General features: G+C 29.7%; 2 protein-coding genes across 4 annotated transcripts in view; both read right to left on the reverse strand.

Moving 5' to 3' along the window:
* The window catches only part of Unr (cold shock domain-containing Unr), a gene marked incomplete in the record, with an annotated part of 39,050 nt that extends 31,393 nt beyond the window's left edge, over positions 1-7,657 (reverse strand). The window contains 5 exon segments of the mRNA XM_067051899.1: positions 205-404; positions 3,172-3,351; positions 5,035-5,212; positions 6,019-6,671; positions 7,512-7,657. Coding sequence (XP_066908000.1) covers positions 205-404; positions 3,172-3,351; positions 5,035-5,212; positions 6,019-6,269 — 809 coding nt within the window.
* Positions 7,658-14,826: 7,169 nt separating this feature from the next.
* LOC106682092 (uncharacterized) overlaps positions 14,827-22,640 on the reverse strand; it is a 58,140-nt gene continuing 50,326 nt past the window's right edge. For 2 of the 3 annotated variants that reach the window (XM_067051889.1, XM_014422753.2), the window contains 4 exons: positions 21,905-22,057; positions 19,845-19,984; positions 16,190-16,439; positions 14,827-15,063 (listed from right to left, as the gene is read on the reverse strand). In XM_067051889.1, coding sequence (XP_066907990.1) covers positions 14,899-15,063; positions 16,190-16,439; positions 19,845-19,984; positions 21,905-22,057 — 708 coding nt within the window. In that variant the 3' untranslated portion in view covers positions 14,827-14,898. Of the gene's footprint in view, positions 15,064-16,189; positions 16,440-19,844; positions 19,985-21,904; positions 22,058-22,640 lie in introns of those variants that run through there. The other variant, XM_067051890.1, reaches the window with a different exon arrangement.

The following is a 22,640-nucleotide window of genomic DNA, read 5'->3' on the forward strand; positions in this document are numbered from 1 at the left end:
TTCATTATTATTTTTCTCTCTGAATGATCGTTGTTGCCTTTTTGTTTTTATAGCCCTGATGACGACCTGAAAATCAGGTCGAAACATCGGCTCAAATAAATAATTTGTTTGTTTATTTTGTTTTTTTTGCTGACCGCACCCCCCCGACTATCTTCTCCTCTTATTAAAACTTATAATTATAATTGTTAAATCAGGGGAACTAACCTTGGATTCGTTGCTATCTGAAAACTGACTTTATCTCCAGTTCGGAGACTAACATTGCCTTCAACATCATCTTTATTGTAAGGTAAAAAGAAGCATTCTCCTCGATTTTCATAACTGATTCGTCCTTGTGTGTCTCCCCCAGACCCTTCTGATTTCAACTCAGTTGTTACTGTGCCAGTTACCCTTTCCTCACTAAGTACCTGAAATATTAAATTGTATGTTAACTGAAAGTATTTTATATGAAAGCTAAAAACAACATATGATAAAATGAATTTTCTTAAAAAAACACAAAAAAAAAACACAATATTAACTTGAAATTATAATGTCTACTTTAAGTAATTCAGAAGAGCACAAATATTCATAATAGCATTTCCTAACAGGTGATTCGCAGACCTATATGCGCAAGCGTGTGTTCGAATATATGGTTCACCTAGGATAGACAGACTAGATTCTTCTTAAAATTAATTACTTATACCGTAAAGAAATTTTTGAGCTCATAGTTTTGCCACTTCAAGTTCATACATTTATTGTAAATTTGTTTAGTAACTTGCCAAGACATACAACAGATAACAAACATGAGACAGAAATAAGTAATTAAAAAATAGTAATGTGATTCATTAATACCAGATATGTCCAGTATAGATAGACCAGTGTTGCTAAAAATAAATACAGTTTGTTCAATAAGTTTCCATCTCAATGGAATAACATCAGTGGAGTGTAATATTTATTATAGATTGTAAAAGACATACCAGCAATTCTGAGAAGCTTTTTATTCACATAAAAAAAAGATAAAAAAGGTTCTAAAAAAAAACAAAACAGGGAGTCCAATTTTGGTTTAAAGCTGAAAATTAGTGAAGAAATGGTTTAGCATAAATTTTATCAAATTTCATCAGCTACTTTCGCTTACTAATGCGAAAAACTAGTTTCCTGGATACAATTATGTTTCTACAATGGCACAACCCATAAATTTTACTATCAAATAACTCATTAACCATGAAAAATAAACAATAACTTAAGACATCTGGAGAAAATAGATGATTTTCACAAAATGCAATATTAAATATATAAGAAAGACATAAAAATGCAAATACAAATACACCACAACCAATGATGTTTCAATTCCTGAGCTGGTTAACAGATAATCAAAAAAACAATTTTATATCAGTTCACTGGCAGGGGAAGGTTTACTTTTATGTTGTGGCAGAACCAGAGAATAAATTTTTATATTCTGATTCTGGTAGATAACCTATTCTTCCTCACTTAAGTGAAGTATACAAAGACATTCAAAGATTATAAATTACAAATACTTCATACTATATGCATATATTAACTATTCAAAAGCAATAATGTAAGATTAATGGATGTAGAGTAGGTTAAAAACTTTAAGATACCAATTAAAACAAATGATTTCCATTCAATTGATTTAAATAAAATATTTGGAATACTTCTTTATTATTTTATTGGCTTCTGAGAGGCAGATGTTGGCTAATATCATAATGGCTTAGTGCTAGTTACTAATAAGTGTGTATTTAGTTAAAATATAAACTTACATTTATTTGAAACCAATTTGACCTTAAGTTAAAATAAAAACTAATATTTTTATTTAGAACTAATGTATTAATATAATTAAGAGAAAACACTGAGATAAATAATTTAGTGAACATAAATCTTTTGAACTACTATTGGATACAAAAGTAGTGCAGAACTACTTTTATAAAACGGCGCTTCTTCCCAAATTAATCCTTTCAGCTATATGTATCAATATCATTTAAAGTTAAAAAAAGTAGTTTTTAAGATAATTTAATAAATAGTTCTTTAATGTCAGAGCATAATAAAAACCTTTCTTTAGATATTTTTATAAATATTTAATAAACAAAACATACTTCTTTGGTTAATTTTTTATTTTTTATATAGGTGATGTTTTATTCTCACAGAAGATATATTTTCAGGTTGCAGTGCCCCGATCAAAACCTAGCAAATGTAAAATATGAACTCAGAAATATGAACGCTGTGTTGAAGAAAATTAATTTGATTAAGAGAAAATATTCTTAGTAAAGAAAAGTAATTAATTATTAAACTTATTAACTTAACATCAAATAGAACAGAAAATTTTACCTCAAAGAACTATATAAGTACATGTATATTTACTTTATGTAAGTTAGTTGATAATGCTGGGCCTATTGATGGTCCTGCCTTCATGGCCAATCTCATAATTCCAACAGCATTATTATTATTATTATTATAACCTAACTGGCAGCAACTAGCAAGGATTATATAGTATTTATTTTAAATATGTACACACCCAACACTTGAAACAAAAATTGGGTTTGTCTACTTCATTCATATTGATACCAGATTAATACATAAGAGGTAATTAATAATCAAATTTCTAAATTTTAATCATGGATATAATTAAAAATATAACATGAAATATAGCCAATTAATGTAAGTCTCCTTCAATACATTTAACAGATGGTATCTCACACAACTAATCATACAAAAAAAAATTCAAAACTAATTTAATTAACACAAATTAACCTATAATCTTTAATAATAAAATTTATGATCTATCTCTTTCAAGTTGTAGTGCAGAGTATGATTTTATATGAAAATGCTTATTACAGTACAAATATAAAAAACCATTAAGGAAACTGAAGGTGTTGTTAACAAAAATAAATACCAACCTGTATTTATGTAATAAAATTTTAATCCATTTGATAAAAACAACACACTAAGGAATAATATTCTTAGGGATTGTTTTTGCAACCAAAAAGTTAAGATATCAAGTTGTTTTAACTCAAAGAACTGAAAATTTAGGAATTAAGGTTCAGTAACTATATATTTAAAAGAACAAATTTAAATTAAATGTAAATTCATTTATTAATTTAAGTGTTTCCTTTTTTTGAAAAGCCAGAATACCAAAAAATTAGCTAATATTTTTAAATAACTAATTAATTCACAGCTTACCACTTCTGGAGCGATTTTTGAAACAATGCTTGCGATAGGCTTTCCCGTTCTCCTGTCATAAGTCATTTCAAACTCCACAGGGTCACCAATTTTCAGATGTTCAATGTTTCCCCCAAACTGACTAAAATGGAAAAACAGCCGAGCTTGCCTTTCACAGCACTGAATAAATCCATAAGAGTGCTAAAATAAAATTATTGATTAAATTGTATACATACGTATAATATAAAAATATTACATATGAATATAAAAGAAAAGATACATTCATTACAGGAAACCTAAAACAGGTGATCACTAATTAGGGTTGTAATCTGTTTTTCGATGAATAAAACATAGACTACTATTCCGTCAAACACTACATTGAATGTTTTTCAATTGAACACATAAATTCACAAAAACATAACATTGATTGTCATTTTGCTAAACCCTTCAATCGGAATACTCCAAATAACAGGCCTTGAGTACCATCCCCAAAATACAAACAAAACACTCATCAGTCAGCCTTTCACTAATTCTAGCACAAAAAGAAAGAGAACAAGATAACATACATGGAGACTAAATGCAGCACACCTCACCTCGACAGCTAAAGAGACACATCAATCAGGGACAGTATATCACTCCAAGATAAACAAACCATATTAAATATATACGATAATATAGTTGATGTGTCTTTTCAGACCAATGATATGAGATATGTTGCATTCTGGGGTATATGTGATATTACGTATGTTTTTTGACTAGTGTGTTGTAAATATTTTGAGCTGGTATTTAAAAATTCAAGACTTGATGTTAGATATATTCCTATTGTATCCTATAAAACATTTATACACAGATATTTTTAGAAAAAAGAATGATAAGACTAAGTAATTGAATAAAATAAAAATGAACATAGTACAGTGATCTACACAGAAGGGTGTTTTAAGTTAGGAAATTACTCTTAAAGGTATAAAAATTTTTTTAGATGAATTACATCCATATAACAAATAGAAATTTGATTATTCACCGAACTACTGACACTTGAATTTATAACATCAGAATATCAATGTAACTTCTTTAAAGAGTTAAATTTTGGTCTCAGAAGTAACAAGAACATAATCTATGAATACATCGAAACCATATCTTATTTGGTGAGGAAATGAAAGTTAAAAAAAATTGAATTATTTCATTAAATAAAAAACTCTTAAATACATTTGAAAATCCAGCAGAGGATCTGATTTTATTTCTGCCAGAAGAGATAAATTAGTCAAAAGCTCAACTGTTTTTTCTTATTGTAATTAATTTGATTTATTTATTTGTCTGCTGTTATATGAGTTTCAAAATTACCACATAGTAACAAACCATATAAAAGTGATTTAGAATTAAATCCAATTGTTATAGACAATTAGAGAAGTCGACTTAATTTACAATAGAACTTAATTCTTTTCATAACAAAAAATTACAGATTGTGAATACAAATATAGGAATTAAAACTGTTATTTTTAAATAATGTCCAAATACATAACTATGAAAATGAATATAAATCATCAAGAGAATAAGATAGGTAGAACAAATACATTTAACTCAATTTAAAACAAAATATGTAAGAATAAGGAAAATATATATAAAAGTAGGCCAATTTTGAATTGCTGACTGTCATTCTTTGAAGCCACTATTATTCTGAAAAGACATAAATGAGGTCACACACCCCAATCATAAACAGTTATGAGATAGTATACAATACAAAGAATTGATTACAATACACTAAATTAGATCTATGTGACAGTGACTGGACTAACTTATTACCTCTTGTTAAAAAATAAAAATCTCATTAAAAAAAATTGGTTCAGAATAATTTATAACAATAACATTTTGAAAATAATAACTTACTAATAATTTTTCAATGATTCCTGTTTCACGGGTGCCTTGATTATTTAAAGATGTATCATTGTATGATGAATTTGTAGAGTTATTACTAATATTATAGCTATTATTACTAGGAGACTGAATAGAATCACCATTAAAGATATCATTGCTTTCATTCCCGGTAAATGTTCCAATTGGAAACCTTAAAAAGATACAACACAAACAATCTATATAATCAATTAACACAATCAAACATAACAAAAATATATTTAAAATACATTAATATTAATAGTATTGATGCTAGAAACTTCAAAGAATAATTCAATCCTAATAGCAATGTAGAGTAAAATTAGATAAAGATTGATTGTAAATAAATAAGAATTTAAAAAAAAAACCATAACAAAGAATATAAATTATAAACAATCTCATTAACAAAGAAATTCTAAAATTCATTTAGGCATAACTTATCAAAAACTATAGCACATCCAAACTATGATCCTTTGTTTTTTCAAAAATTGAAAAATGTAATTCATGATGTAAAATGGAACTAAAAACCAATTTATGAGAAACTAATTAATTAGGATTCACCAACAGGAACAAATTTAACTCGAGAGACAAAAGAAGTCTGAAGAAACTAAGCTGCTAAGACAACATATAAGAGCATATAATTGCTAAATTTTTAAAGAATATACTATAGACCTCAGGAAATAAAATTTTACAGTAAATAGGGAACCAATGAATAATAGTTACTTGTTTAAAAATTTACATATATGGCTAACTGAAGGATAAAACAAAACAAATGAAAAGGGAAGAAGTTATCAGGTTATAATTCAAATATGCAACATCCAATTTCCTTAGTTTAATATAAAAGCAATATTTGTTTCACAATGGATCCTACATTAAAAAAAAAAAAAACTAAACTACTTCCCAAATACAATATTAAAAAAAATAAAATAAAAATAAACAGACATAACCATAAACATTATCTTGTATAACTAATATAAATACCTTGCAGATGAACTGGAATTATTACTATAGACATTATAGTTGGAAAAATTAGATTGAGAAGAAAATAGATTATTGGCCATATCTTTCATTGCATCATTTTGGTAGATATTACTAGAAGGATATCCAATTCCTGGGCTGCGATAACTTGAACTTGTTCCATTACTGTGAATGCTCATTGGCTTAAAGTCTATGATAGATGTGTCATTTAGTGTTGGCGGCTGGAAAGACTTCCACTGAGGATTGCTAGACATTGTTAATTCTTTTGCTCAAGACCTTAGCAATAAAAATGTCCGTTATTTTCTTTTAAGAGCGTATCGTATCACAGAATTATAGTCCTTATAATAGAAAGCCACTATTCCAATCTTATCAGATTCTTAAAAATCCTCCTTCTCGGCTCAAATCCGAGAACCAGGAAATAAATTTAATTTGTTTCTTCAGTTCACTTACAAATTAAAGTTTAAATATCACGCATGGAACTTTTACCACTATAAAATCAACTTGGAAATCGTGGTTAAATAAAAAACTAGAAACTAAATAGAATTAATCCTCAGATGTCTTCAATGCTTGCTGGGTTCGATTGTGTTGTCGGTTTACAATACTTGTGGGTCGTTGCTTCAACTTAAATATTTTGCCTAATCTAAAAGTTACACAAGCTGAAACAAAAAATAATAGATTATTCATACAATGAACAAATATCACCGATATATATATAACTACATGGATTATAAGCAGAATTTAGATTCCACAATGAATAAAGATCCTAAATTTTTTCAAGTACATTAAAACTATTCTGTCAACAGTAAAATTTGAAAACCTTAAATCTTAATAAAAAGAGCTTGAGCATGCTCAAACTTGGTTTAACCTTTGAACTACAAAGGTCTTTAGTGAAACATTTAGCTCCAATTCAAAAACCATAATACTATGTTCTTGTTTAATTTTTTGCAAATATAGTTCAATGAAATCATTTAACTGATATTGAAAGCATTGAGGATTCCAATTGATGGTTGACACTATGAAAGATACACATTGATCTTAAATAAGAAAGCAATTGATATATTTGATTTGATTATTTAGATTTAGCTCAAGTGCTGATTCAATTGCCAATGACAATACTTTGAAATTCTGATATGATAACAGCTAAAGTTTAGTCAAAATTAAATTAAAAACTCTAATACAGAAAACAACCATGATTTGAAAAACTTTGATGATTAAGGGAAGGGAATAATATATGAATAAATAGGTTAAAGAAAGTGTAAATTGGAGGTTTTATAAACGCAATGTTAACAATTTAGTTTTCCCAATAATTTATTTAACAAATAACCAGAGAAAAACTAATATAGGTGCCCTATCAATAGGTAGTAGGTACTCAGTTTTTACAATTTTATACAAAATCGGATTTGCGGATTTCCAAAGAAAAGTCGAATATTTGGTTATTCATGATATAGAAAGTAATAAACAACTACTTTAAACGCAATATATTTTATTTCACGTACCACAACACAGCACAGCACTGACGACATACCGCCATATTGATGTCAACACAAGGTTCTAAGGGAGCAACTGCTCATCTTCAACTGCATTCGTCCCAGGACATATTCCCATTTTTTCATTAAAATATTCGATTAAGCTAGTATAATTGGTGGTAAAAAAGTAACGATGAAAATACAGTTTTCATAATTTAATCAATAAGTTATTTTATATGCAATTAATTATCAATATTTAATGCTATCACCAATATACAATAAATTCATTTACTGTTTCTCGAACTTAAAAAATCTATTTTGTTATTAGCTAATACTTCAACTGTTTTTAATTTAATTGTTAAATTTTATCAAGGGGGAGGTAACAGAGAAACGGCTGTCATCAACAGTTTCCTTAATACTCTGCTTGATATTTAAAAATGAAATTAGAAACTCCAGTTTAAGATACATAATTAATTTTTTTTTTTAGTTCTACTTCAAGTTTAAACCCTAACGGTTTCTCACTATTTATCTTTTATCGTCCATCTGGTTCACTTTTATAAGTAGAATTCATCTTACAGGAAAGATGTTAATTAAGAATATCACACCTCTGTGCAACACGATCCTGAATTCCTTAGCACTCTTTTCTTAATTAAGTCGTTCGGTCGTATAATATGGTAACTGCAAAATTGATAACTTTTACAAACTTAAATTAAAATGTTTTCCTTTCAATCAGCAGTCGCTTCCTATAACTTAATATCGACATTATTCCCTTAAGGAAACACATTTCCTCAAGATTCTTGCAACAACTGAGCCGTTCGGTCGTAAAATATGGTAACTAACAAAACGAAAACATGTGAGAAACTGATTGTTAAATTTTGATGGTAAAGTTTGAAAGCAGATATTACCAAAAACTTCAATACACAAAAAGTTCAGATACCATGTTTTACGACCGAACACCTCATCAACAGCATATTTGAACATAACGATGAAATTGAAAAACTACAGCAGATCTGGAGCTAGTAGGTACGTTTCCTGCAGGGTAGTTAATTTCAATTGTAATAGAAATTAACCCCAAGTTTTAATAATGAAAAAAAGTACTTCGTTTTGATTTATTATTCTGTTTGGAGAAAGAATTGTAATGAAATCAGTAGAAAAGATAGTCGGGGGTGCGGTCAGCAAAAAAACACAAATAAATAAGAAATTATTTATTCGTGCCGACGTTTCGACCTGAGTTTCAGGTCTTAATCAGGGCTATATATTATGGGGGTAACGACCCACATACACTTTATTAATCTATAATCAACTATCTAAACCGGTAATAAAATCAGTTTTGGTCAAAACTTTACCTCTGGGAACTCGGGATGTTCATTGTAAGGGAACACCCTGTAAAAATAAAATAACTTGTCATGGTACGTTGCTTAAAGTAATGAAATCATAATCATTTTAAATTCAGCTGGTAAATCAATAACTTATTCGAAAATTTGTTACTGGAATATTTTTCACTATCGCGGGTGGTTACGGATTTATTGATGTAGTCTATTAAATCTTGTGAATTTTCAGAATGAAATTTCTATTTTTTAAATTTTATTATTATTTTTTTTTTGCAGTCTATCTAACAGGGATAAGCAAGCTTTTAAGCTGTAAATTCTCATTACCACCTCTGTATCAACATTAATTACTTAACTGTCGACCTTAAATGGAATGCCGAGTGTTTCCGAAAGCAGATCATTACTTATTAGAAATAGGACAAAGAATTAATTGACATATCAATATTTTTTAATCAAATGTCATTTGAAATTATTAATAAATATTATGGAATGGTATTTATCCAATTTTTAAAAGAAAAATATCAGTTATCTGCTGAAATATCAATGATCTGCTATTTCCATAACAGACAAATGATCCTCAAATTCAAACTTGAGAGTTATAAAAGTTTCGTTTGTTTGGTAGCTTTTGGTTACTATTGATTAAACAAATTTTTGAGTATGGGTTTTAAGCCTTCTTACCACTTCAAAGTAGCAAGGCTTCAATTGTTAGGAAAGGTTTTTTTTTTTTTTTCTTCTTAAGAAAATATTAAATCAAACCGATTTTTCCATAATCGTTTAAATTATAAAGTTAATTTATTAAGTCCTATGAAAAATTGCTTTAAAAATACTTAGTTGGTAAGTACTTAATTTTTAAAATATTCCTTTATAATTTAAAATAGTATTTAGCCATTAATTGCTTCTTTTTTTTTATCTCGTTTTGATTTTTTTCTCTTATGAAAGCCAACGAATTGGATTAAGAACATTTTTATAACTTCTGACATATATTCAAAGTTCGTTAATTTTACTAACTCAGTCAATGATGAAAGTTATATAATTTTCTTTCTCAATCCAGATTGGTTAGGTTACCACAGTTTGGTCGCATTATGAAATATTCAGCATTCCATCTACGGTCTGCAACTAAGCTCTTTTCCTCCGTTATACCAATTATATTAGGACCAAACAAAAGTGATTTGAGCTCTGTTTTGAGTGGTATACTGCCCTTTATGGTCCCAGGAAACAACATGAAAAATTGGGGAAAGATGGTTCACTCGCTCGAAATATTAGTCCAGAAAATGAAGCTTTATTTAAAATCACCTACATAAATCTGAAATAATTATCTGATAACTACTATCTTTAAATACTTCATTAAGAACATTTTTCATTACTAAAGATTCGCCGTTGGTAATGAGATTGATGCTAATATGACGAGAATTTAGAGTTTTCGAGCTTGTTAACCCTTCTAATCAAGGATATTAAAAACCATAGCACACTTACAAAATCTTAATAATTTGAAGTAAAACCGTAATATAAAAAAATTATTAGAGGTTGATGGTTGACCGTAGATTGATATGTGAAGAAAATGTTAGGAGGGCGCGATCAGCAAATAAACCAAAAATTATTTATTCGTGCGACGTTTCAACCTGAACTTCAGGTCTACATCTGGGCTAAAAAACAAAAATGAGATAACAACCATCATACAAACATCGAATTATGAACATCTTGGGCGTGAGAGAGGAGTAGGGGCCAATTGTGGAGTACCTTTGGTCTATATTTAACACCTTTTGAGTTTCATATGATTTTCTCTGTAATGGCTGAATAGATTTTCATTGTTGATGAAACAAATTATTGGGTATGGCATTTACTATATTGTTCATATTGGCATTTACTATATATGTTCAGTTCATATTAACGATTTTACAGGTAATTTCATAAATGGAAAAAAATCCTATTGTCTCAATGTGCACTGACAGTGTGATCAACCTCCCCTCTTTCTAGCTTCACTTCTCCTTTGAAGGAGAGTAGGGTAAGCCATCCTCTTGCAGAAAAGTAGGTTTTTCCCACATGATCCAAAAATATTGGAGAAGAAAAACCATGCAGCTCATGCTCACCATTAGTTTATTAATGGTTTTGATTCATGTTGGAACAAATCTTAACTTCTTTATTTTTTATAAGGTCATTTATTCAGCTAACAACAATAAATCAATGGCAGTGGATCTCATACCTGATTGAGAACCTAAATTGGAAAAAAAGTGAATGCTTTTCCCAAATTATATTTTATTTTTAAACATTGATCTTCTTATTTTCATTTTATGTGAACCCTATCCCTTAGATTCAAACATATTACTAGTTTATCTAATATTGCATTAATAAATATGTCATATTATCATTGGCTCTGAAGGAGCAAAATAAAACATTCCTCTGAGATAATTGTGTGATAGGACACTGAAGTTCATTTTGTTGTTCAAATATTCTACTAGTCTGGGGGTAGTTGGTAAAAAAAAAAATTAAGGTGCACTGAGATCTCTCAGGCAATGGGCATAATTAATATAAACATATAATCAACTAAGGGTTAAATAATATTTCATATTCTCAAGAAGTGCAAACTATTTTATGAAGCGATACTACCCATTAGATACTAATATACTGTAATTTTGCTTAGTTTAATTATATATTAAGAGAAATTTAACTTTTTTATCAGATATCAGCATGGTATATGTACATATTATTTGTATCCATTTTAAAGATAAGAGCTTTTTAAATGTGTTTAGGAATACATATTGCCTCTTGGAATCTTATATTTCTTGTTGCTACTTTATTTTTTGTGCAATTTTGGCAGTTTATTTTGTAGATTACATTTTGTTTATCCAACTTCTTTATTACACCTTTTATTATTAAGTATCTGAAGTTCTTCTCTTATTCTTTCATTCCTTAACCTATCTCTCCTAGTTTTGGCTAATATTCTTTGCAAAAATCGCATTTCAGCTGTAATCCTCCTCATGTGCTTGTCTTGGGTCACTCATCTTTCACTGCCATATTATAGTGTTGGAAGATATATTGCTTTAGAGATATGGAGCTTGATATCCTTACCTACCACCCTCTTTCCCACAATAGTATTGCATATCTGGTAGTAAATACTATTTTCTTTATTTATCCTATTGGACATTTCTTGCTCTATTTTGCCAGATTTATTGAAAACTGTTCTTAGGTTGGGATAGAAGACCACTGTTTCCAATACTTCATCATTGCTCACATCCACTTCATCTCTGGCAACAGTCATAACCTTGCTCTTGAGGCTGTTAATACTCATTCCTTTGTGGGCAAGTTCCTCTTGCCATTCTATAATGGCCTGTTGCAATTTTTCCTTAGTGTCTGTCACCAGCAACATATCATTTGGATATAGAAATGCCGGTACTTGTACCGTCCTCATGTTCCACATAACAACTACAGTCCAAGCCGTTCTTCTCCAGCATATTTTGTGGATTTCTTCCATAAAGACAATAAATAATAATGGACTGAGGCTATCTCCTTGTTTCACACCTCTTTCCAGAGAAAATGGCTTTGACTCTCAGCCATTGATACGAACTATTCCTTTAGGGTTTTGATAGGTCGATTTAATCGCTTTCAGGAGGTCTGCGGGAATTCTTTTGGCTGTAAGTGCCCTCCATCTGAGTACTGAATCAAAGGCAGCTTTTAGGTCCAAAAAAGCTATATAACTGCTCTGATTTCTATCCCATACCTTTTCTACGATAGTTCTGAGAGCAAATACGTGATCCTGGGTTTGTCTTCCAGGTCAGAATCCGGCCTGGTCTTCTTTTTTTAGTTTTGGCTCTATCAGTGCCCATAACCTGCTTTCTACAATAGTGGGTGGTGTACAGTTTATACATTACTTGGGATAAGCATATTGGTCTGTAGTTACCACATTCTGTTGTACTATCTTTCTTATGAATTCGCATCATGATATTATATTCCCAGTCGTTTGGAATGACCTTACTGTCCCATATCTTTAAAAAAGTGCTTGCAGTAATTTTTTCATTTCATTACCTCCATATTTGATAAGTTCTGGGAAAATTCCATCTCTGCCTAGTGCTTTACCTAGCTTCAAACGATCCTGAGTCCTTTCTATATCTTCCTCCCATATCATATCACATTTCATACTAAGTAAACCTTAACCTTCCAGCTATTAATTCTGTTATCCATATCCTTCTCCTTTCTCCTGAGCGTTCGCTAACTCTTCTTCAAGGGATCGTATGTGGTCAGAGAACTGCAAAGAATAGTATTGTCTTCATCTATCCAAGATGTTTTCTGGGTCTGAGATGATATGCCTGCTTTCATTTTTTATGTTTCTGATTTCTTTGGAAGTTTTACCCTTAAGTGCTTTTACTTTTTTCCAAAACGTCTTTATATTCTCTCTGTAATCCCTGTCAAGGCATTTTCCGAATTCTTCCCACAACTTTTTCTTGGCCTCTCATACAATATGTTTAGTATCATTTCTCCACTAAACATACTCTTCCAATTTCTGTGGTGTTCGATTCCGCTGGTAAGCCTTCCATGCTCCTTCTATGGATCAATTCTTGGACTTCTTCATTCCACCATTTGGTGCGTTTGAGTCTAGTGTTTGTTTTCTTCACTCCACGTATAGACCTTGCTGATTCAAGTATGCTATCTTTCATATACTTCCAGATTTCTTCCACAGATCTATTTTGGTCTAATCTTTTTAGTTTCTCTTCCAGAAATGCCTTGTATTCTTGTCTTTTTTGAACCGCATCAATGGCTCTCACATTTATCTTTTCGTATACCTCAATTTTTATGCTTCTAGGCTTCATGGTCTGCGTGTCTGCGACTAATAGCAAATGGTCTGTCTATTTCAGCACCTCTGATCAACTTAATGTCCGTGAACCAGTGTCTAATATTGCAATCGTACACAAAATAGTCGATAATATGTTAATTTTTTGTTATTGTTCATTTCTAATTTGACGTTGTAATGTTTTTTTTTGATCTTTTAGGTTAGTCCTGGAATGTAATTAATTTTGAAGAACTCCTTTAATTGTTTTTCATTTCTATTACCTCATTCTCATCTATTATTCCATTATTTTTGTTTCTTATGTCCTAGTAGAAGTTCCTAATTGTTCTTTTTATTTTTCTCACTTATTATATCATTTTTCTAATTTATCATCTCTGACTTTATAGTATACTCCCTCATTTTTGTCTTTATTGCTATTATACCAGATTTGATAATAATTTTTTGGGGGTAATTTTTCTTTATGTATATGATTGTTTGTATTTCTTCTACTTACTTTCCATCTATACAATATTGGTTATTGTTTATTTTTTTAAAAACTTTTTGAAACTAGGTTATTCATATACATTCCACTAATTTTTGGCAATACTCCAATATTTGTATATTTATAAATATATAGGTAATAATATGTAGGTAAGCTATTGATAAATAGTAATATAATATTTCCATAATAAATCTTAATCCTACATATTAATATTATTGACAAAAATAAAACACATGAAATATTGAGTAGGAGGAACCCTGCTTGATTATTTTGCCTCAAGCCAGCGTCTAGCAGACAGCTGCCATGGTTGGTTGTGAGCACAGTCACAGAGACAACATTCTTCCAAGACTAAATCATTTGTTTATTGGAAAAAATACAAATTTTCTGACTAAGACACCTTGTAAAAAAATATACAGTTGTCTAATAATAGAACCCTTTATAAAATAAAGAAATATAAAAATAAAACTTTAAATTTATTGCCTACCTCTTCAAAGTTAAAGTTACACTATTCAACTTCTTTTTTTTTTCAAAAAAGTTTTCATGAAACTTTTTTCAAAGGGCTCCACATTTCTTGATCTATCTCTGCATGTAATAGCTATTTTTCCCTTTATCATTTATCTCTTCTCATTGTCATTTTGAAAATATTAATATGTGGTAGTTTTTTTATTTTCTAGGTAACACTGAATATAGATAAAATTCTATATTATTTAAATGAATTAATCAAATAACTTAATTAATATAAGAAATAAAAGTGAAGATAATTAATTCATTATTTTATTATTACTATAAAAAATCTACAGTCAGACCAGCAGGTCAGCTGAAAGTTATTTATGGAAGAATGACTGAAGAATCGGTCTTATCAGCTGGACAAAATATACTTGTATATGAGGTTTTCAAATAATTCACATGAGATTGTAAACTTCGAATCCTCATCTGAGCTTGATCGAAATTCTGATTTAACTGTATTATTTGAGCTTGCATCTTCTGTCGTATCTGAAATTTCAAAATTAATGTATGAAAAGAGAAGCAATAATAATTACACATGTCACTAAAAAGCAATAACAAATAGTCCTCTGATGAGGTTCTATAAATTTTTGGTATGATTTTTTGGCAACTTCTGTTGGCTAGTGAAATGAAATAAAACCAACTAACACAGGGAGGAAACAATTAGGTTCCACTGGACATTGTTCTTGAAAACATAGCACAGCAATAGAATAATAAAACCAGCACATCCAAGAAGTAGTGGTGAGGTTCCCTCTGTTGGACCTTTCCAACTTCCCTTCTCGGACCTCATTGTTTTTCCATTATCTCAAAACTTATAACATTTATTACATATTACATTTGTTTTGTTTTCCACCAATCTTTCAAATGTACTAATATTGTTATGAATTAAGTTTTACAAACAATCATTGAAACCTTCAATTCTTTTTTTTTTTTTTTAATATCTTTATTGAAATTTACAACTGTATATTATATAATACATTCAGTAAATCTTAGTTAAAATGAAAATGGAGTGTTACAGGCATGTAGAGAAACTACCCATTGGTAGCACTCTACTTAAATTCTTAAGAAGATGAAATAAATTTGTTTTAATTTTTTTCTCTACATTTTAATATTTTCAGTCGTGAATTAAAAATATCATCTAAAAACAAGTTGAATACTTTTAAAAGTAGAGATCATGAATAGATGGGATTGGTATAAAATAAGAGGTTAGTGATCTTAACCAATATAATGGCCGCTTACATAAGTTTCTCATTTTAAAAACGTACATTAGAAACCTTAATATCCAAGTTGACAAAATAATTTTCAAAAAATATTTGATTAATACTGTTGAATTAAAAAACATAATATTAGCCATACTATTTCTTTTCTAAGAAGGAATGATTCACATTGAATGTATAATGGTCAACATAATTAGAGAAAAAATAGGAGAATGAAACCATGATGATTTCCTAACTATTTTTCAGTGATTCTAATATAGTAAAAGTATGGATTTTAGTAACAAACAAAAGAATATTGTGGGAATCAGTAATGTGCTTCAATAAATGTTAATACTTTTTTTTTATTTATGGTAACAAGGTTATTATAAATGGATAAAAAATAAACAATATATAATTACATCATCTCTATCTTTCTGAGCAGCTTTAGCCGAAGCTCTTGTTGCAGCCAATTGATTCTCTAATTCAAATATCTGACCCTGAAGAGTTTTTCTCATATTTTCGTATCTGTCTTTGATTCTGGAAACTTGCCTTGCAGACTCTTCCCTCAGAGTTTCCAACTGGCTTTGGAGCTGGAGGCACTCCTGAATTTTTCCTTCACATTTTCTCTCAGTTGACTTTGACAAGTCCTCAAGCCGTAGGACAGTAGATCTGTCAATACAAATACGCAAGAAATACATTTTATTTCAATTAGCCATCTAATTAGTTTTGACAAGAGACTGAATTTCATACAGCAAAAAACAGAAAAATATGCAGTATAGAACTCTATATATATACAGATTAGAATATACTAAATATACAGTATAGGACCATAATGGGCAAAATCTTGAAATTAGTACATTGCATTTAGATTACAATTCTTTACCATCCATCTGAGCTGAGATAGAGATTAGAGATAACATTTTGCCTATGATTCTAACTTATTAACTTCCGAATATTTTATAAATGCTTTCTAAAGCACTTGATCCAAATTGATATCATTGAAGAGATTTGTATACCAGTTACGGAAATGAGAATTTCAAAACAGCCTTAAAGCAATTGGATGTTCTGCCTGGCAATGTGATAATTTCTTAAGATAATTCTGGAACAATTGGAATAGCCAAAAATGGTCCCTTCACTAAAAAATCAAAATGCACAGTGGTGCAAGTTAATTTGATTGCTAATTTAATAAAATAAGCTAGGGAGAGATTACAGTTGCTATTGTTTTCAATGCAAGCAATGTTACAATGTATTCACAAAATCATAGAACAAATTTAAGTTTCTTAAGTTCAGAGATAAAATAAAAAATATGTAAATAACAACGGAAAACCACTAATATAACACCGAATGCCTTTTTACTAACACCCCCATTGACAAAGCCCCTCATATCGTTGAGAAGAACTGGACTATAATTCAACCTCATACCACGCTTAACCTCACCTCATTTCTTTCTGCTATAGAACTTTGCTGTAATTCTGGTTACCTGACTTTTCACGATAAAGTTTACCACCAAATTAGTGGATTTGCGATGGGGTACTGCCTTGCTCCAGATATCTCTAATATTGTTCTTAATGGCCTTCTCGACTCTATAATACCTCTCTTCTCACAAGACATAATTTTCATTAAAAAGTACGTGGACGATCTCTTCCTTGTCCTCAATCCTGACAGAATCCCCGAGAACCTATCAACCTTTAACTCCTACCACCCTCAACTTCGGTTTACTGTTGAAGGTGAAATTGACTATTCCCTCCCTTTTCTTGACCTACTTATTATCAGAAATTCCGATGGCTCCCTATCCATTGATTGGTATACCAAACCCACTTATTCTGGCAGACTCCTCAACTATTTTTCTCAACACCCTTATCACCAAATTATTAATGTTGCTAAGAACCTTATCCACCAATCCTTTTCTCTTTCTGACCCTTAATATCACCAGACCAACATACAAGGTATTAAACAGATCCTATTTAACAACAATTTCTCTCTGAAAATTACTAACAAACTACTCGATTCTTACATTAACCGTGATACTCCAATCCCTCCTGTCCTCAACTCTTCTCAACCCACTCCACTACTTTTTCAGTACAGGTATATCCCCATTCTTTTTGATAAAATTAAAAAATCCTTAAGATCCACTATTCCCACCCTACGTCTTGGCCTGAAGTCCCACAATAAAATTTCCTATCTTTTTTCCAAATTGAAAGACCCTATTCCTTTCTTATACCGTTCCAATGTAGTTTACCAGATACCCTGATTCCTTCTATATCGGCAAAACTAAAAACCAACTTAAGAACCGCATTTCTCAGCACAAAACTTCCATCAACTCCTGTAATCCACTTGCATCTAAATTATCAGAACACGCATTAAACCTGAATCATACTTTTAATTTCGACAATCCTTCCATTCTTGCCACTGTCCCCAACCACACCAAACGTCTCATCTCGGAGTCCATTTACATAAATTTTACTGAGAATTCCATCAATCATAAAGTTGATAAAGACTGCATCTCCCTTACATATTGACACATTTTGAATATAATTAAACCCTCATAATATTTCTTTTCACTTTGTTCTGCATTTCAGAAGCCCACTTTCTTGTCATATCTTTTTTTCTTGTTTCTCTAAATTCTCACCACTTATTTAATTATTTTTATATTTACTATCCTTCCTGTTTCATTTATATTTATGTATCTTATCTTTTAATCTATATTCATGAGTTACCTTAAGTGTACTTATATTAATTACTTTATTAATAATTGTCTATTATAATTTACACTTCTCTGTATCCCCACTCATTTGGTATATTGTCTTTCTTAATCACTTACACATATTGTATCTCATTATTTTATACTTTATTTCTCCTTTGTTTTTCTATCTATGAGATTTTTTTTTATTGATTTTTTTTATAATTTTGTAAATATCTCTCCTCCCCCTCTATTATGTATATTACCATTTATTGTTTACCTAATTTAAATTTTTTTTTTTACAATGTTTACTTTAAAATTATTTTCGTTATTGTGGCGTGCTAAACTACCATCCCCACTCCTCCTCCCAATACTTCCGTCAAAACAGGTATGAATTCTGTCTCATCATTTGATTTTATTCTTTCCTTTTTTCATCTCTTAATTTGTACTTTCTTTAATATCCCTTCTCTTATTTTATCTCTTATCTATCTGTTACTATTACCCTTTTCATTTACTGTTTACAACCTTTAGTTTTTCTTATTATATTTTACTTTTCATTGTATACCCCTGTTATTTTCCACTTATGTTTTTTCTTTTTTTGTAACTATGTCAAGTGTTTGTATCTTTTTTAGCCCTGACGAAGCCCTGCAACTTAGGGTGAAACGTTGGCTCAATAAAAATAGTATAATCATTTACTATTTCAGTTTTTTTGACCGCACCCGGACCATATTCCATTCATCGTATATAACAAATGTGTTTACATGAACACCTATTGCTTCTAATACATTCTTTGTTGTTTATTTAACAATTATTTATTTAGTTGTTTGAATATTCCTGTTTAATATACTTATGTTAATTGATGGTTATTTATGTGATTCAATGGACAATATTTTTTAAGGAGATTTTCTAATGTTAAAATCATAGTTCATTAAAAAAATATATTTTTAAAGTGAAGTAAATTTGAATTTAGTCTAATGTAAAACGGATTCTAGTTTACGATGTAACTTTAATAAATTAAAATGAGGACTAGACTGTACTTTCCTAACCTAATAGCGGTAAGGAAATTAAAAATATTAAGGCTGTTTAATTTTATCATTAAGAAGATTGTTTTGGTAAACTTGCTGAAGTTATTTATCTATATTAATGACAAAATATGATAGATAGGTAATTTTCTCTTTATTCCATAAAATATAGCTTCCCGGACTGTATGTGTTTTGAATTTTTTTGGTTCAATTACTGTGGCTTTTAAATTTATATTTTCCATAATAGGGAAAAAGTAGGAAGTCAAATTACTATAAATAAAGGAATGAGATAGTTTATAAAAGAAAGTAAATTGTTTCTTTGTTATCACAGTTTTAACTGTGACTAAGTCGAGAAAATAAAGTATAAAAAACCTTAGTTTATTATTTTCAGCTTTCGTCTCTTCCATTTTCTTTTCTCCATCAGTGAGATTAATTTTCAATGAAGCTTTCTCTGCTTCACTCTCACTTTTATTTCTATTTATTTCATCTAGCTCTTCTCTCAACTTCTCTTTCTAAAACAATGAAATGAATATTGACTCGACAAAATTTAAACTATTTATTCAGTCCAAACTTAAAACTTAAATAAATACTGAAGGATATAAAATACTATAACAGAGAAACAAACAATTTTATAGTTTCTTGTTATACAACTAAAATTTCATAATCACATGGAACACTTTTAACAGTGACAAAAGAGATATGAAATAAACTGTAGTAGAAACTAATTGACAAAACCAACTGTAAATTTTGGTTTGGTTAACTACATGTTTTTTATGTCAATTACAAAACAAGCACCATAAACTTTAAATTTATAAAGATTTTAAAATCTAAATAGCAATAATTAGATGTTTATTCTGTTGGTTAATAAATAACGCTAGATTAGAGAGACAAAAATGTTTAATACTCATAAGTTCATGTCATGACTCAGTCTAACTCACACAAGGTACAAGTACAATGTTGTGGGAAACATACATGGGCGTATAAACATACGACTTCTATATTATACAATAATTATAGTATTACAATATCAATACTCCACATAATTCTAAATTTTAAAACACAATTTAAGTCAAACAAAAAAAAAATTTAAAACATCAAGCCAATATTTTCAATATTAATTTTGTGCTTAAGGATTAGGAGCTCTTGAAGAGTTGATGAAATACTCATATACTCATGTTGGTTTTATAGTGGCATTTTGATCTCAGAGGAATAGTCATGTCTTCCACTTCCATAGGTTCAATATTGTCATCAACATCTTTAGCCTCATTTTCGAAACCATAAAATGGCTCTTCACTGTCCGGTTCTTCATTATCCAATTTATTTGATCGCTCAGAAAAAACAATAGGAATTTCAGAGGGTGATTTTGAGATTTCATTCGGTTTCTCAAGTGAAGTTGCCTTCTCAATAAATTTAACATCTCTGGAAATAATCACCCGCTTCGGGTTTGAAGGATTTATGAGTCTATATGCTTTACAGTCACTAGGGTACCCGACAAAAATGCATTCTTCGGACTTGGTATCCAATTGTTTTCTATTTTCTTTAGGGATAAATCTCATGGCTCTACACCCAAAGATTTTGAGATATGATAGGTTAACTTTTCTACCAGACCAGATTTCCAAATATATAATTGAGAGCTAGCTTTTGTAGGGCTTCAATTTTTAAGATAAGTGGCCATACTCAACGCTTCTATCCAATATCTTCGATCCAGCCCTGAGTCCTCTAACATGGTCCTAGATTTCTCAATAATTGTGCTATTAACTCTTATGCTTGAACCATTTTGTTGAGGAGAATAGGGCGCAGATTTTTTTATGGCCAATCCCATGCCTGCGTAAGTAATTCTCAAAGGTTTTATTAGTGTTTACCTTACCATTATCAGTATATAATATTTTTATCTTAGCCTCAAGTTGTTTTTCTACCTCATTTTTGAATTCTCTAAACTTATCCATAGTCTCTTTGAATCCATACCAAAAATAAATTGCAGTCAACACGGGCTCGATTCACACTACTTACTTTGATTTACGCACAAATATAAAAACACGAACTTTTAATGTCTCTTGAATATCGTGCCTGGGCCCGTAACCAATGTTAGTTAATAAATAACGCTAAATTTGAGAGACAAAAAAGTTTAATACTCATAAGCTCATCTCATGACACAGTCTAACTTACACAAGGTACAAATACAATATGGCAGGAAAACATTCATGGGCGATATTGTAATCCAAAAAAAAATTTAGGATTACAATATCAATATATTCTACCTTATTCAGAGTGAAATTCAGACTTAGTAGAATCTCATGCAGAAAAATAGGGGTTAAAATGTTATATCAGAAATACCTTAAAAAGCCAATTGGCTCTCAAATTTAAGACCAATAACAATACCAAGATTTATAATACTATTTAGCATATATAAGCCCTTTCTTTAAAAGACTCACTTGTTCATTAGCTACTTCCAAGTTTTGGGACAAAACCAAACAATTTTTTTCTGCAAGAGTTTTAAGGTGAATTGTTTCTTTAAGTTTTTCTTGTGTTTTCCTTAAAATTTCTGGAAGAGGAGCCAATTCTTCAAGTTTAGAATGAAATTGTCCCTGTAAAGTAATAGACATATGAATTTCACCAGAGTAAAAGTATAACTTATTGTATCAAGCAAAATACAAAAGCTACATCAGGGATATTACAGCGTTACCACTCTTGCTTCACTAAATGATTATGCCACTAATAATACAAATACTAATTATACACTATGCCACTAATAATGCAAATACCAATAATACACTATTCACTTATCACTTATTTTATATGACTAATCTGTTGAGGTATTTTTAAAAGAAATAAAATTGGACTATAACTAAACACTACTTTATTACACATCACATCTATTAAAAAATAATGGTATACAGTCAGCAACCTTATACCAGACACACTATAACCTTCTGGCCGCAAGCTGATCGACAACAAAAATATTGATAAAAAGCCAATAATGAATAATGCAAACTCAAAATAAGTATACATCAAATGCCAGAACCTATTATAAATGTAGATTCTTTCAGTATAAAGAATTAATTTTATGAATTGATAAATATTTATTTTTATTTAGCAACTACCTAAAGTGTAATTTGTAGAGGTTCATTACCTGAATCATTTTTTTAGTTTTCATGTTCTCACATTATA

The sequence above is a fragment of the Halyomorpha halys genome, unplaced genomic scaffold (assembly GCF_000696795.3).
Source record: "Halyomorpha halys isolate HHAL.00 unplaced genomic scaffold, Hhal_1.1 Scaffold388.1, whole genome shotgun sequence".
Lineage (NCBI taxonomy): Eukaryota > Metazoa > Arthropoda > Insecta > Hemiptera > Pentatomidae > Halyomorpha > Halyomorpha halys.